At 39.9% G+C, this 15981-nt stretch overlaps 1 protein-coding gene across 9 annotated transcripts in view; it reads left to right on the forward strand.

The window, feature by feature from the left end:
- The first annotated feature begins 12354 nt into the window (after nt 1-12354).
- LOC140188322 (phosphatidylinositol 4-phosphate 5-kinase type-1 gamma-like) overlaps nt 12355-15981 on the forward strand; it is a 178990-nt gene continuing 175363 nt past the window's right edge. For all 9 annotated transcript variants that reach the window (XM_072244452.1, XM_072244455.1, XM_072244446.1 and 6 more), the window contains exon 1: nt 12355-12688. In XM_072244452.1, the coding sequence (XP_072100553.1) occupies nt 12586-12688 (103 nt within the window). In that variant the 5' untranslated portion in view covers nt 12355-12585. The remainder of the gene's footprint in view (nt 12689-15981) is intronic.

The following is a 15981-nucleotide window of genomic DNA, read 5'->3' on the forward strand; positions in this document are numbered from 1 at the left end:
GAATACATTTATAGCTTCTGCATTGTAGTTCTCAGCAGCTGTATCCCATTTTCATAAAATAAAGACAATACAAGTTATTTATTTGGGTTTTAGTGCATAATTAAGGAACAGTTCTGGAAATAAGAAAATCTAACACTAATAATGTTGATTTCAAGATTAAATATTATGAAGCACAACTTCATTGCTTCCTTTGTATTTGCTTCATTTGAAGGTTATTCCAGGTAATCAAATCTATTCTTCCTAAATTGTTTTGAGAATGGTCTCTGCAGCCTTAGGACAGTAGGTTACTAAACTGATTTAATTATGGGACATTCCCTGTTGCTATGTTACAGTCTTCAGCAAAGCTATGCCAATGGGCTTGTAGGGATTATTCTTCCATGGTGAGCCTTGAAAACTCCTTGATGCAATCCCATCAGTGACACTCGGATCAGGCTTCCTGCTGTGATTCCTTATGGCTCTTAAAAGGCCAGCAAATGAATACATCATTTTTCATGGCATTGACTTACTGTATAAGTGACCAAAATCACCCGGGGCGGATGAGTAAAACTAGCCTACAAAGGTATAGGGTGAGGGGTAAGAGGCATAGGAGGGATCTGAGGACAAATGCTCTCTTCTCATTGCTACCACAAGGAATGGGTACACACAGAAATCTGAAGACCCACACTCAAAATTTCTGGAACAGCTTCTACCCCTCCATCATCTGATTTCTGAATGGACAAAGAACCCACACAACGGGCACTCACACAACACTTAATAAGTACATAGATGTGTACGTGAATTGCCAAGGGATAGAAGGCTATGAGTCAAATGCTGCAAAATGGGGTTGTTATGAATAGGTCCATTATTGTTGGCACTGACATAGTGGGCAGTGTGGCATTTTTCTGTGCTCTATGATTCCAGACAGACAGACAGACACACACACACACACACACATACACAGCCAATTACCTATGGAGAGATGCAACTAGAGAACTGAAGGAAGGTGGGGTTGGTGAAGGACACAAAGGAGAGCAATTGTCCAGTTTCAACTCCCCAACAATGGAAGAATGCCAATTAACAAAAATATCTATCTCATTTATTGGGATCCTGATCATTATACTGGACACTGCTGTTAAGCCAATGCTCATTTTCACCCACTTGCAGGACGGCATGATCCAGAGATTTGTTGGACCTAGGGTCAAACAGTGGGAAGTCTTGGCTTTTACTCTCTTGGATATATTTGGTTTCAAAGGAGATATGGGAATGCACAGGCATAACAGGCTCCCTGCTAAATCTCACAGTTCTCACCAAATTCCTCAGAATCAGAATCAGGTTTATTATCACTGACTTATATGACATAGCATTTGTTCATTTGCCACACACACAAAAAGCTGGAGGAACTCAGCAGGCCAGGCAGCACCTATGGAAAAGAGTAAACAGTCAATCTTTCGGGCTGAGACGCTTCATCAGGACTAGAGAAAAAAAGATGAGGAGACAAGAGTTAAAAGGTGGGGAGAAACACGAGATGATAGGGGAAATTGGAAGGGGGAGGGGTGAAGTGAAGAGCTGAGAAGTTGATTGGTGAAAGAGATACAGGGCCAGAGAAGAGGGAATCTAATAAGAGAGGACAGAAGTCCATGGAGAAAAGAAAAAGGGGGAGGAGCACCAGAGAGAGGTGATGGGCAGGTAAGGAGATAAGGCGAGAGAGGGAAAAGAGTATTGGGAATAGAGAAGGGGAGGGCATGACCAGATGTTCGAGAAATTGATGTTCCTGCCATCAGGTTGGAGGCTATCCAGACGGAATATAAGCTGTTGCTCCATGGCCTCATTGTGACAATAGAGGAGGCCATGGATGGGCATATCAAAATGGGAATGGGGAGTGGAATTAAAATGGGTGGCCACTGGAAAATTATTTCTGATGAAGGGTCTTGGCCTGAAACATCAACTGTACTTCTTCCTATAGATGCTGCCTGGTCTGCTGTGTTCCACCAGTATTTTGTGTGTGTTGCTTGAATTTCCAGCCATCTGCAGATTTCCTTGTGTTTGGGCCATTGGAAAATCCTGCTTTTTCTGGCGGGCGGAGTGTAGGTGCTTGGTGAAGCAGTCTTCCAATCTACGTTAGGTCTCACTGATATACAAGAGGCCACACTGGGAGCACTGGATACAACAGATGACCCCAAAAGACTCACAGGTAAAGTATCACCTCACCTGGAAGGACTATTTGGGGACCTGAATGGTAGTGAGGGAGGAGGTGTAGGGGCAGGTGTAGCACTTGCTCCACTTACAAGGATAAGTGCCAGGAGGGAGTTCAGTGGGGAGGGATGAATGGACTGGGGAGTTGCATAGTGAGCAACCCCTGTGGAATGTAGAAAGTGGGGGAGGGGGCAGATGTACTTGCTGGTGGGATCCCATTAGAGATGGCAGAAGTTACAGAGAATTATGAGCTGGACGCAGAGGCTCATGGAGTGGTAGATGAAGACAAGAGGAACCCTATCCCTGGTGGGGTGGCAGGAGGATGGGTGAGTGCAGACGTGCATGAAATGGAAGAGATGTGGTTGAGAGCAGAGTTGATGGTGGAGGAAGGGAAGCCCCTTTCTTTGAAGAAGGAGGACAGCTTCTTCATTCTGAATGAAAAGCCTCATCCTGACAGCAGATATGGCAGAGATGAAGGATTTGAGAGAAGGGAATGGCATTTTTGCAAGTAACAGGATGGGAAGAGATTCTTTTGCTCTGTATGGTGTGGAAAGACATAAAGTTACTGCAAAATTAAAAAAAAACAAATAAACTGTTCAAAATAAATAAATAATGGGGTAGTTTTCATGGGTTATGTTAGTGTGGCTGCAAAGAAAATTCTGTCTTAAAATCTTAGTATTGAAAATTATGTTCTTTTGTGTATTCTGCTCTCTCACTAGGTGATCATTCTGAACGTGTGAATTGGACAATGAAGATTGCAGAACACTCAGTCATGGATTTCACTTCTCTAAAACCCAATGAATCAGGCATCTTCTGGTCTATTTGACTCTACGTCACTCAAGCAAGCCATCGTATTATTTTTAGTTGACTTTCTAAAACAAATTGGTATTAATGATTGCAACTGATTTAATTTAGGATTTGGATGTTTTGCATTTGGCCTTAATGTAACAACTGGTGGCAAAATGAACTGTTGTTGTCCTGGTAGCAGTAGACACCCTTTTCTACCATAGCTTCCATTAGCAGCCTTCAAGACTCAATTTAATCTAAAAAACTGGAAGATCAGTGGGTGTTACAGACATTGTGTGTGTGAATGCCTGTTTCTGTGCTTCAAGTCCTGTTTCTATCACACAATGAAACTGTGTAAAAGTGGGTATGACTAAGAACAAGATTCCTGTTTGTGTGCTTCTCAAGCACTCTGTCAAACCCACCTACAAATATAGGTCTGTGAGGTGGCGTGCACCTTCTGCTGTTTACACAGGGGTTCTGAGTGTCCACAACGCATGGATTTGATGTTCTTAATGTCATACCAGATGTTTCTTCTCCATATTGTCCATAGAGGCCCAACAGTTAGTACAGGTACTGCATGCTTTTAAGGAGACTTTGAGCTCATCCTTAAATCTTTTCCTTTGTCCCCTTGGTAAACTCTTGCCATAAGAGAGGTCAGAATAGAGGCTGTTTGGGGAATTTGGTGTGAATTAGCACAGTACCCTGCTAATAGACATGAAATAGACGAATATAAGGTAGGGAATAAAGATACAGGAGGCAATGTTCAAAGGACTGTCTGCATGGTCTGATTTATCAGGATGAACAACATCAAAGTGGTAGACTGCAGAAAAGGGGAACGAATGATCTAGTTAGTGATGTGTCAGTTAAGTTGGAAAGATGAGTGATTGAAAGATATCAGGATTAAAAACTAGCACAGGATAGGTCCTGGAATATGTAATTTCATGTACTGTAAATACAACTAGTTTTATTTTTTTCATTTTCATTGCTTGGATTACATTGAGTACTGCTACTCCTGATTTTACTTGCCAAGATTGAAAATTATTCCAGGATCATCCAGGAATAAAATGATAATCTCTGGCTTCTTTTCTCAGTGGTAAGACATCTTCCTAAACCCCTCTTCCTGATATCTTCCACCTTCAATTCTAATACAAGTGTGAGGAACTAATTGACTTTTTTTGTCATTATGGAGACCATTAGATTCCATTTTTGATTCCTTCCATTGCTGTAGCTCTCAGGGGTAAACTGTCCCCGCTCAAATCCATAATGATTTTCTCCTGGAAATCTACATTTGACTCCTTCCAATAAAAATTTACAGCTTTTATTTCCAAATAACCTGCAGGAAAAGAGAGGGATCTGAAAACAAGAAGGAAATTTTAAAAATTGAGGTCCTGTCAGTCAAGGAGTCACATGTATGTCATTAAGAGCATTGACTTTATTCGTATGACAACAAATAATACTCAGCCTTCTCTAGGGATGATTATCTAGGTAATTGGTCAGGCTTTCTGCTCCTAATCACTTTCCAGTGATTCCATTCCAGACTGCAGGGTTAAGTGATGAGGGATGTGCTGAAGCTTGATGTAGCCAATGCAAAGACTGCTGCTAAAGGTCCTTCTGCCACTAGAAACCAGTTCAGACATTAGTAAATACCTCTTAGATCACAGAACATGCTCACACTACAAATGTAGATAACTTATTACATTAAGAATGTATAGACTGGGGAACACTACGAATGCAAAGAAAACAATGCACTGTTTATTGTATATTTTTATTTCTTATTCCTATTTTATGAATAATGCTTATTTTGAAATTAATGAAAAAATATGCAATAAACTCAAGTGAAAATATTATGCTTGAATGTTGGCTGAGAACAGAATTTAGAGTACAGGAAATATCTTTCTGCAGCTGAATAGCAAGAATCTCCAGTGAATCAAAGTTTTTATATCTGATGGTGCTTCGTATTTATCAAATTATTACTCCAGCAGGATGATAATACTGCGAGAAATCAATAAAGTTCTAAATGAAATTAACTAAGTGACATTAATAGTGTAAATGATAGATTTTGAGAGGATAGAGTTTCAACAAAATAGTTCTAATGTCAATATTCTGAAAATAATAAACAGTACATAGGGTATGGACAGAGATATTATTTAAACATAATAAATTGCTTAATAATAAAGGATACTCTATGCAGCAAGATGGCATTCCCACTGAGATCACAATCTGCTGCTTATTCTGCTTATTGTTGTTTCCAATTATAAATAATACAAAATGTTACATCATTACCCTGAACAACTCTTGGAACTATTTCAATCGTGGGCTTTAATTGATATCTTTATTTTAAGTTCTTGATATTGAAATAAACATTTCACAGAAAGCACGCATGAACCTTTGGCAGATGAGAGCTGTCAAACAACCTAATCTCAACGCTGCACATTTGAAAGGAACGCCTCTGCCCTCATCACATTCTGTGGGAAAGAGCTCAGCCAGATCAGTTCACCAACTAAAGTCTTCCACTGGAAAATGGACATTTGAATGTGAGTGAGGGTCAATGAAGCTCCACTCTGATTCATCCCATAGTTATAGGGCCTGATGATATTGGCATATAAAGAATGGTCACCTTATGTGAAGTATGAGGAAGCATTCTTTGCCTGCGAAACTTAGCTCATGGAGAACATAGCACACTCAAGCCAGTCCATTATACTTGAGTTGGTTCTAGCTTTTCAATTGAAGCTCCCTATTCTAGTCCTGGTTATTTATTATTTGGTCTATTACTTTGTATCTTTCCTTTTAAGGTGCTTATTACATTTCTTTATTAGTTATGTTAGTATATCTGTCTCAATAGCTATGGATGATGAAGTATTCAACGACCTAACAAAATACCGTATGACCCTCAATAGCAAACTCATCCAAGATCGACACTCCAAGCCATGTTCTTTATTTTTTAATAAGAAAGCTAATAACCCAATGCCTTCAGGACAGATGATATGGAAAGGAAAAATAAATGGATTCAAAATCTGGAATATCTTGGGATTTTTCTCATGTTGAGGGTTCTATATAAGTGAATCTTCAGATGGCAGTAAAGTCACAAGTTCAGGGAACTGGGGTAAATTCTAGTTTCTAAATATTAATCTTCTAAGGTATTAGTATAGATTATGTAGCATAGCTCATCCTACAATCCTTGTAAGATAATTCTTATACAGAATAGGCAACTCGATGGGCCGAATGGCCTACTTCTGCTCCTTTGTCTTATGGTCTTAAAGGGAAGCCACTGCAGTCAGGTCTCTGGCTCTGTGGCTCAGGGGGGAAGGGGGTAGAAAAGGACTGAAGTAGTGATAGGGGATTCCATGGCTAGAGGAGCAGACAGGAGATTTAGTGGTTGTGAAAGAGACACCCAGGTGGTATGCTACCTCCCAATTTCCATGGTGAGGGATGTCTCGGATCGGGTCCACAGCATTCTAAAGGAGGATGGTGAACAGCTGGAAGTCACAATACATAGGTAGGAAAAGGGATGAGGTCCTAAAGGGAGGATATAGGAAGTTAGGTAGAAATCTGAAAAGCAGGACCCCAGTCCAGTAGTCTTTGGATTGCTGCCTGTGCCACGTGACAGTGAGAGTAAGAATAGGATGATTTGGCAGATGAATGTGTGTCTGAGAAATTTATGCCAGGGGCAGGATTTCAGATTTCTGGTTCATTAGGATCTCTTCTGGGGAACAAATGACTTACACAAAAAGGAAGAGTTACTCCTGAACCCAAGGGGGACCAATATTCTTGCGAGCATGTTTGCTAGAGCTGTTGGAGAGGGCTTAAACTAATTTGGCTGGGAGTTTGGGAATCAGATTGAAAGGGCCAAGCATGGGCCATTTGGTATACAGGAGGTACAGGGGAGACTGTGAAGAAGGACAGGTAGATGATAGGGCAAAATTGCAGTCAGTGGGATGAGATGAAGTGTAACATGGGAGCAAAATCAAAAAGGGATGTGAATACAGGTCTGAAGGTGTTATATTTGAATGCATGCAATACGTGGAATAAGGGAGACGATCTTGTAGGCAGTTAGAGATGGCCAGATACGACATTGTGGGCCTCACTGAGTTGTGGCAGAAAGATCATGGTTGAGAGCCTAACATTCAAGGATACTCATTGTATCAAAAGGACAGGCAATAGGCAGAGGGAGTGGGACAATAAACGAGGACTGAGTGTCCTCATAACCTAAAAAAAATCTAACTTCATTGGTGAAAAATGGAATCATATCCTCAGAAAGAGGTGACGTAGGATTGGAAGATGTAGAATCCTATGGGTCAAATTAGAAACTGCAAGGTTAAAAAAAACCTTGATGGGAGTTATATACAGGCCTCCGAACAGTAACCAGAATGTAGGGTACAGATTACAATGGGAGATAAAAAAGGCACATAAAAGAGGGGTTTCAACATGCAGGTACGTAGATTGGGAAAATTAGTTTGGTGCCGGATCACAAGGGAGGGGAGTGTCGAATGCCTATAAATTGGCTCTTTAGAGCATCTTGCAGTTGAGTCAACTAGGGAAAAGATAATTCTGGATTGGATGTTGTGTATTGAACCAGATTTGATTAGGGAGCTTAAGGTAAAGAAACCCTTAGGAGCCTGTGATTATAATAGGATATAATTCACTCTGTAGTTTGAAAGGGATAAGATAGAATTATATGTATCAGTATTACAGTGGAGTAAAGGGAATTACAGAGATGTGAGAGAGGAGCTGGCCAAAGTTGATTGGAAGGAGACACCAGCAGGGAATATGGCAGAACAGCAATGGCTAGAATTTCTGGGAACAATTCAGAAGGTGCCGGATAGATAGATCCCAAAGAAAAGGAAGCATTCTAGAGACAGGATGAGGCAACCATCGCAGCCAAGGGAAGTCAAAGACAGCATAAAAGCAAAAGAGAGTGCAGATAATATCGCAAAAATTCAAGGGATGTTAGAGGATCGGGAAACTTTTAAAAACTAACAGAAGGTAATTAAAAAAAGTAATAAGAAAAGATGAAACATAAAGGTAAGCTAGCCAATAATATAAAAGAGGATACCAAAAGATTTTTCAGATATTTGCAGAGCTAAATGGGCTGAATAGCCTAATTCTGTTCCTGTGCCTTATGGTTTCGAGGTATTCTTTGTGTGTATTGTGTATTATTATTCTGTTTATAACCAGGCATCAGACATAAATTATTATTATGTTCACTTTCGATTTGCTTCCTCTCTTCAATTTTATCACCTCTTCTTGGACAAGTTGCATTGTTTGCATATTCCTATCACACTTAATACAGCAAAATATCCTAAGGTGCTTCACAGACCTGTAATCAGGTAAGCACTGTTTCTAACCGAGAGACAGGGATATTAGGAAGGGGGACCAAGAATATGTCTAGAAATAGATTTTAAGGAGCGATACAAAAAGGAGAGGGAGATGACAACATTAAGGAGGGAATGCTTGAGATTAAAAACCAGGGACATCAAATTTATGGCCTGTAGATAAAATCTTGACCATGGCATTCATGACTGAATAATCTACTGGCTCAGATATTCGACAATGTATTAGACTCAATGTCATTGGGGGGCATATTATAGATAGAGGAAAGCAGAGTTTCACAGAGTGCTCTGTGACAGGTCGGCTGCAGAAATGGAAGATTATGGAGGGTGTCAGAGAAAATGACAGGGTCCACGGTTGGAACAACTATTGAGGTTTGGCAGTAGATCATGGGGAGGGGTCAAAGAGAACTAGCTTGGAGAGGTGAGAAGTTGGGATCAAAAGACAATTGGGACAGTGGAGACTTGCAGTTTGTTTGCAGGAGGTATTGCAATCTGAGAGAGAGTGGTGGGGTGGAAAGAAATTCTTAATAGATGGAAAATGGAAAGGGACTAAGATCTGAGTGTGGAGGGTATGCAATCAGATAGGCAATCAAGATGTTTGGAGGGGTGGGATGCAGTTGGAAAGTTAAACAGGAATAGTGAGGTGAAGATTTGGAGAAAGGATGACTTCAAGGAGATAATTACTGGGTGGGTCATTTGGGGTAATCAGCAGAAAGGGAAGGTGCACATTTGGGTACCCAGTAATCTCCCAAAGAGTAAAAGCCACAGTCATCTGGAGGAGTCTGGACTCTGAACTCAGCCCCTGTAATTTACACTGAAGAAGACCCCATCTCTTCAATTAGGTTGTCTCAGTATTTCAACTCCATGACATTTGTGGAGATCACAACTACAGTAGGCGTTTACATGTGACTTCAAATGAGCTTTGTATGTTGTTTGACATCCAGCTAAGGGTTTATGCACTCACAGGAACTCTTACATGTGGCCTTCTGCTCTAATCTGAAAACAATCCCACAAGTACAGATGTTTGGACACTCCTTATCTATATAGATAAAGACATGACTTTCGATGGTGCATTAAAAAGGGGAGGAATGAAGAATTTTGGAGGATTCCAGAGCCTGAGGAAATCCAGAAGGAGAAAGTAAGTTCAATTAGGGTTAAGAGGTGATGGATTATGAAAGGCAGGATGTGAGTTTGTTTAAGGGAACAGGATCTTGAGGTGGATTGCACATGAGCCAGTCACCATCTGACATATTGTTCAAGTGACAACATCTGTGTGTTTGTCCTAGACAATGGCTAGGCTCAGATTCTTGAACAGATCTCTTGCACACTGAAGATGAATCATTGATCTCTCCATCTACCTCACTGTGACCTTTGCATCTATTTGTTTACCTGCATTCCACTTTCTCTGTAACTATGACAATGCATCATGCATCTTGTTATTGTTTTTCCCTTTGCCCTACCTTGATGTACTTATGCTTGAAATGATTTGCATGAATATCATGCAAAACAAAGTTTTGCACTGAATCTTGGTACATGTGACAATACTGCACTTTCTAGTGCTAATAGAAATGGAAAACCAAAAGTCAGATTAACTGCAGTCACCCATCCTCTTGGACTACACTTGAAGTTTAGCCACTTGGGTTTGGCTGGTGTTGGCGAAACTGCACACAATAAACACTCATTGTCTCCTGAGATGAAGTAAAAATTGTAACACCAAAGGAGGCAAAAAAACCCACAGAAGCTAAACAGTGTCAGAAGTGCACCACAGATCTGTCAAGTTTTTTTTATAAAGCTGGTGTTCTTCGGAATATGCTCATTTCCCACCATTGTCTATTCTCCGCATTTACTCTAAATAACCTGCAGTGTACTCAAATCTTCAGTTTTGCTGTTTCTGATTTTAGGCATTTATATGTTTTTCACCTTTATCAATGAAGAAAAAAGTTTTACAAATAAAATGTGTATCAAATATTCAGCAGAGCCATAAACTATTGCAATATATACAAGGCACAAGAAATAGACTTAACAATCACGCCATAGGATTGCATCTTCTCTAATTAGAGAAGCTGCAAGATTTTGCATGGAATGACTTCACACTGTAATTAAAGAGATGATAATTATAATGTGCAATCACTAATCTGCAGCCTTATTATTAACTCTGGTACTGATAAGACTTCCAGATAATATGAGTCTAAGAATGCTTCTTTAAAAATGGAAAATTTGCCAGCTAGTTATAAAACTCAAAGACCTTTCCCAGTCTCTTTACAAAAGCAAGCCACTGTTGATGGTGGAAAGTTTAAGAAAAACCAGAAAATGCTTGGTCAGGAAACATTATTGGAGGAATTCACATTCCTTGTTAATGACATTTCACCTTACAGGAAATGCAGAGTTCCTCTAGCTGATCTCAGCTAAAACAGCTTTCACTGTTCATTGGGCTGAGTTTAGGAAAGGGAAAATCAGCCAAGCACCTTCCCTAGTCTCTGTATACCAGTGGGAAACTGGGCAGATTTTGAATTGACTGCATGCCCTCCACAATGACAGAACCATTCAGTCGTCATGCCTGATTTAGTTGCACACTCTCCTCTTTTGACTAGGCTGCAGAGGCTGAACTCATGTTGTTGGGTCCGTAAAACCTAATAAGAGTCAGATTATGATAGGATTGGGCTAATTTGTGATGCATATTAGTTGATAACGTGTACTATTAAGGCCTGCAGATACATAATGACCACTTGAATTATTCATTTGAAATGTCTAATGAACGGCTGCCATGTAAAAAGCCATTGGGTGGCACAGTAGACTAGTGGTTAGTGCAATGTTTTACAGTGCCAGTGACTGGGGTTCAATTCCGGCCACTGCCAGTAAGGAGTTTGTAAGTTCTCTCTGTGACAGCATGGCTTTCTTCTGGGTGCTCCAGTTACCTCCAACAATGCAAAAGTGTACAGGTGAGTAGGTTAATTGGTCACATGGGTGTAATTGGGACAGAAGAGTCTGGTACTGAGCCATATGTCTAAAATTAAAAAAGAATCTTTAAAAAAAGTTAATTGCTATCATGAGAAAAACTAAAATGGAGTTAAATTTAGAGTGTAACAACTTGCATGTTCAAGTTTAATGGCATACACAAGTTTAACATATGTATTTTAACATTCTCACTAATAAAGTTTCAGTTGCTCTTGTTACCTTCACAACCTTGTTTATTGCCTATATTCGCAGACTCCCAAGTCTGACCATCAAAATATGGCTCTTTAACTTCTTTGATTCTGTTAACTAAACTATTCTTTTCCTCTGGTGTTTTACTGTTCATCTAACCTTCAAAAAAAAACTTCTGATCAATCTTTACTTAGTATCCTACCAAGTCTTGGTGTCAATTCCCAAATAATTGCACATGGATCTTATCATGGCTCTTAAAAGAGGTGATAAATAAACAGTGTTAGATCTCACCTTGAAATGTTGCAGGATTGACAATTCTGATTGGTTCCATTGCTTATGATTACATCAGTTCTCTTCTGGTTTAATTATCAGATGTCCCATGAAATTTTGGAAAAAATTATTCACACGTTAGAAAAATGAAGTAGTAAATATGTTTATATTTATCTAATCATGTGATGGATGGCATGGAATTTTTAAATGCTCTAAAATATTTTTATGATGTAAAGTGTTATTTGAGTTGTAAAATTTGGGAGAGAATACATTACAGAGCATCTGGCCTCCTACAACCCCACCTACACCTTCCAGTTTTTTTCCCATCAACTGCGGAAGTACAGCTAGCTCTTCCATGATGATCATTACGCAAAGTAACACACCCGATTCTCCCAGATTCTATGTTGTCAGGGTTAATAAATGAAGGTATTAAAATGAAATTAAAACGTTTAAGAATTCCAATTGGATTTTCCATGGGCTACTCACACAAGTGTGATTAACTAATTCCTGACACAACCCCAGACCATGAGCTCTGACGTAATAAAATCGGAGTGAAATGGATGACGTTTTTCGAAAAGGGGGTCTACCTGACCGTGATGACGTTTGTGATGTACGCGCCCTGCAGTGACGCGCAGTTTCTGGTGTACACGGAGCCGTGACGACGCGGCCGCGGGCTCCGTTGATGTTTTTGTTGCTGGTGCGCGGAGCCGGCTGGCCGTTACTCACCGTGTGAATGAAAACCTGGCCGCTGACCAGTCTCGCGCCTTCGGCAGAAACAAAGCGGTTGTTCTCGCTGCGGCCGAATCCGGGAGCGCATTTCAAAGACAAATCCTCCCAGCGCAAGATCTCCCCGTAATTACATATAAAATCTTGTCAGGGCTGAATGGAACCGGACGGAGCGTCGACGGAGGCCGGAGGTGAGAGCGAACCACCGGCGGCCGGGAAGGCGGCGATCGCGGGAGCCGAGGGGGACCTGTGCGCTATAGGTAAGAGGGGGAATACATAGCTGCGTAGATCGGTGCGTGTTAATCTCTCCACTGGAGGGTCGGTGCCGGGATCTCGCCCCCTTTGAAGGGGATCAGGTGCTTTACGGTGATCGGTCTACCCCGACCCCTTTGGGGCGACGGTGTGCGGGATCCGGATACACAGTCCCTACCACCACCACCACCCTCAGCTGCCTGCCTCACCACCACTTTGATCCAAGAAACACAACCGCAGTAAAAGCCTCTTTTATGTAAAAAGGCACAGCTGATGTGGAATTTGAGAGCGCACACTGACATCCTGCTGCTCTGAAAGATGCCCTCTGCAGCACTGTCACTTCTCAGGTACCACAAACATTAAACGTTTTTCAAATATTTAAACTTTATTACATAACCCCGCTATTGCTTGAATGATCTTGTTAACAAAGACCAAATTACTCATAAGGGAATGTCTTAGAAAATAATTAGGGGGTTAAGAAATGCAGAAGGTCAGCGCTGCATGATCCCTTTCATTACACTATTTTGATAATATTCAAGAATTTCACATTGCTCTTGTATCCTGGTCTGGGTGTGAAGAGAATTATTTTGTCTGTTTGGGTTGGTGTTTTCCTTTTTGGGAATATTTATGATGTGATTTGGAATATGTGAAATCAAGTAGATTTGACATCCACTTATTAGAGTTAAAATCTCGCAGTGTTATTTTCTAATGGGAACATCTTGTGAATATTAATACGTTTATAGAGACTAATGGTCTTAATTCTGATAACGAGTTATTGACAGGAAAACTAAATACTGACTACAAATTAAGTGGTCATATGAAATTAAGTATAAAACTAAATAATGATCTCACAAACCCTTGAGGGTATTGAATCTATGTCTGAAAGCCCATGTAATAAAATACTAAAAACGTTTATTTCCTGCTGAGCTTGGAACAAGTACTCTGCTATCAGCATGATGCAGATATTTCACCGGGAGAAACAAAGGAGTAATATTTTTAGCCAACAATCTTAACTTTTTCATCATAAAGCAATTAATATGATATGGGATCATGCAGAATTCTTTGCCAAATGATTTTTAATGTCATTTCACATAACATTATGTAGTAGATGACTTCAGAAGCAGACTGCAATTTGATGTTGGGTGCAATTGTGCTTTTGCAATAAAAATAAATGCTTTAGCTTAATGTGAATGTAAATCAGAAAAAGCAAAGTTGCAAAAAATTAAGTATTTGTAAATGACTAAACAAGACTTCTGTAAAATCATTCAATTTGGGCACTAAATAATGCAAATACTGTGCTTTGTGACAGCAATTGCTGTCACAAGGTGCTTGCAATGTTGTGAAGGATATGGGGTAATTCAAGAAGGGAACTATATGAAGAGTAGATAATGGAATCATAAGCAGTGAGAGACAGTTTAAAGATGGCTTTTGAAAGTAGTAAGACAAGGGAACGTCTAGTGGATTCGAAGTAGGTGCTGACTTGTAAGTTGCACTGTCTTATGTAGCAGAAGGATAGATGGTAAAATGTCAGTAAGCAATGGAAAATATCCTAGGGAATGAGAGCTTGAAATTAGGGAGAGTGACCTGAAGAGAGAACATGGAAAGATTTACGGTTGTATAAAAATGTACAATACAGTTATAAATTGCTTGAGGATTCAGGAAAGTGATGAGGGAAAGGTTGATGGACGAGTGAAGCTGGATGTCTGTGGTTGGTCTCCTTTAGTTTTAAGGAAATGAGATGTTTATAATGCATATAATAAAGGATGCAGACTTTTTTCTTCCTTGCAAGATGCACAAAATAGCTTTTAATAAAGGTTAACAAGTGCTTAAAAATGAAATGCGTTGTCTATCAGAACATGATAGATCTTAATCTTTTTCTCTTTTCCGTTCCTAAAACATTATACCATTCAATCTACCCCTATCAATGAATGCAGTGGAATAATTGGATTTAACCTAGGAGCTTCTGGTGCACCGAAATGCTACAATGGACTTCTGTCTCTATTTTGGGTAGAGACAGATTCCCCCCTACCTGGGGGTAGATGTGGGGGGGGGGGTTCAAGATGATTTGCTTCCAATCCTCTTCATTGGTTGTGACAGATTGTAAAGTAAATTTGAGATCCATAATTGGTGATTAATGGGTAAGGTGAATGAGCAGTGTGTGATGGGTGGATATGGGTTCCATTCACCATCGTCACTGGGCTTCTACATTCTCCAGATGAAGACTCTTGATTATTGGTATTATCCTGAATGCTGCTTCAGTTTGAACAGTCATGGTCCAAGGATTGTCCGGGGGGGGGGGGGGGGTGCGGTGTGCGTGATGTTACATTTTTTTTTAGGGGAGCTTTGAGAAAATTCTTGAAGCCTTTTCTCTATTGTTTTGGTAATCATTTAATCGTAGAAGTCTGATGTCGGGCTCGTGAACAGTGGTTGAATGTCTCGCTGCATGGAATGCTGGGAGAGCTGATGTTGATGTACTTATTGTGCTGGGCAGCAGTAATCTCTATCCTCAAAACATTAGGGAAGCCCAACTGAGATTAATTCTGAAATAAGTGGTTTTGTTTTATTCCGGATTAGTGATTGAAATGATGACCTGAGATAAAGTTATCAAAAGAGCAAGTTTGTTTTATCGGTCATCAGTTCTGAGGACCTTCTGTGTGAATGGCATGCGCTATCTTAGAAAGAAGAAGAAATAACAAGAAATCTACAGAAAATTTTAGGTATATATATCTCTTGCCTAGGAATTAAAAGGAAAGAGACAGATTAACCTTTCAGATATGATCTAGCCATCAGAGTTAACCTTTCTGCCTGATTTATATGCTGACTAATCACTCATTTTATTGGTTGTCGTTTGGTTGGCACAGCATTGTTGTTTTAGTATTTCCAAGTTATGTAACCAGCATTCTACTTTAATTTTTCTTGAAAGAAATAACATCTATTTACTGTAATGCTTTTCATCCTCGGAATATTCTGAGGAGTTTTTGAACCAATTAGTTATTTTTGAAGCATAGTTATTGCACTGTTTCATAAGGGAATTTCTCATCCACAATCAAAAATGAAATTGATATCCAGTGAGAATATATTATATTTTGTAGCATTGATTGCATGATATGAAATTGGCCGGGAAACTGGAGGAATGTTCTTTCTTTACTAATGTTATGGAATAGTTTATGTTGACTTGGGAAAGATGAAGCTTCTATTCCACTTACCTTGAAAAAGATGTATCCTCCAAAAATGCAGTATTCCCTTACAGGAATTGTACTTAATCCCAAATTCTTCAGAATCAATGTTCCCACTTTATAGC

This window comes from Mobula birostris, chromosome 26, assembly GCF_030028105.1.
Source record: "Mobula birostris isolate sMobBir1 chromosome 26, sMobBir1.hap1, whole genome shotgun sequence".
Classification (NCBI taxonomy): Eukaryota; Metazoa; Chordata; class Chondrichthyes; order Myliobatiformes; family Myliobatidae; genus Mobula; species Mobula birostris.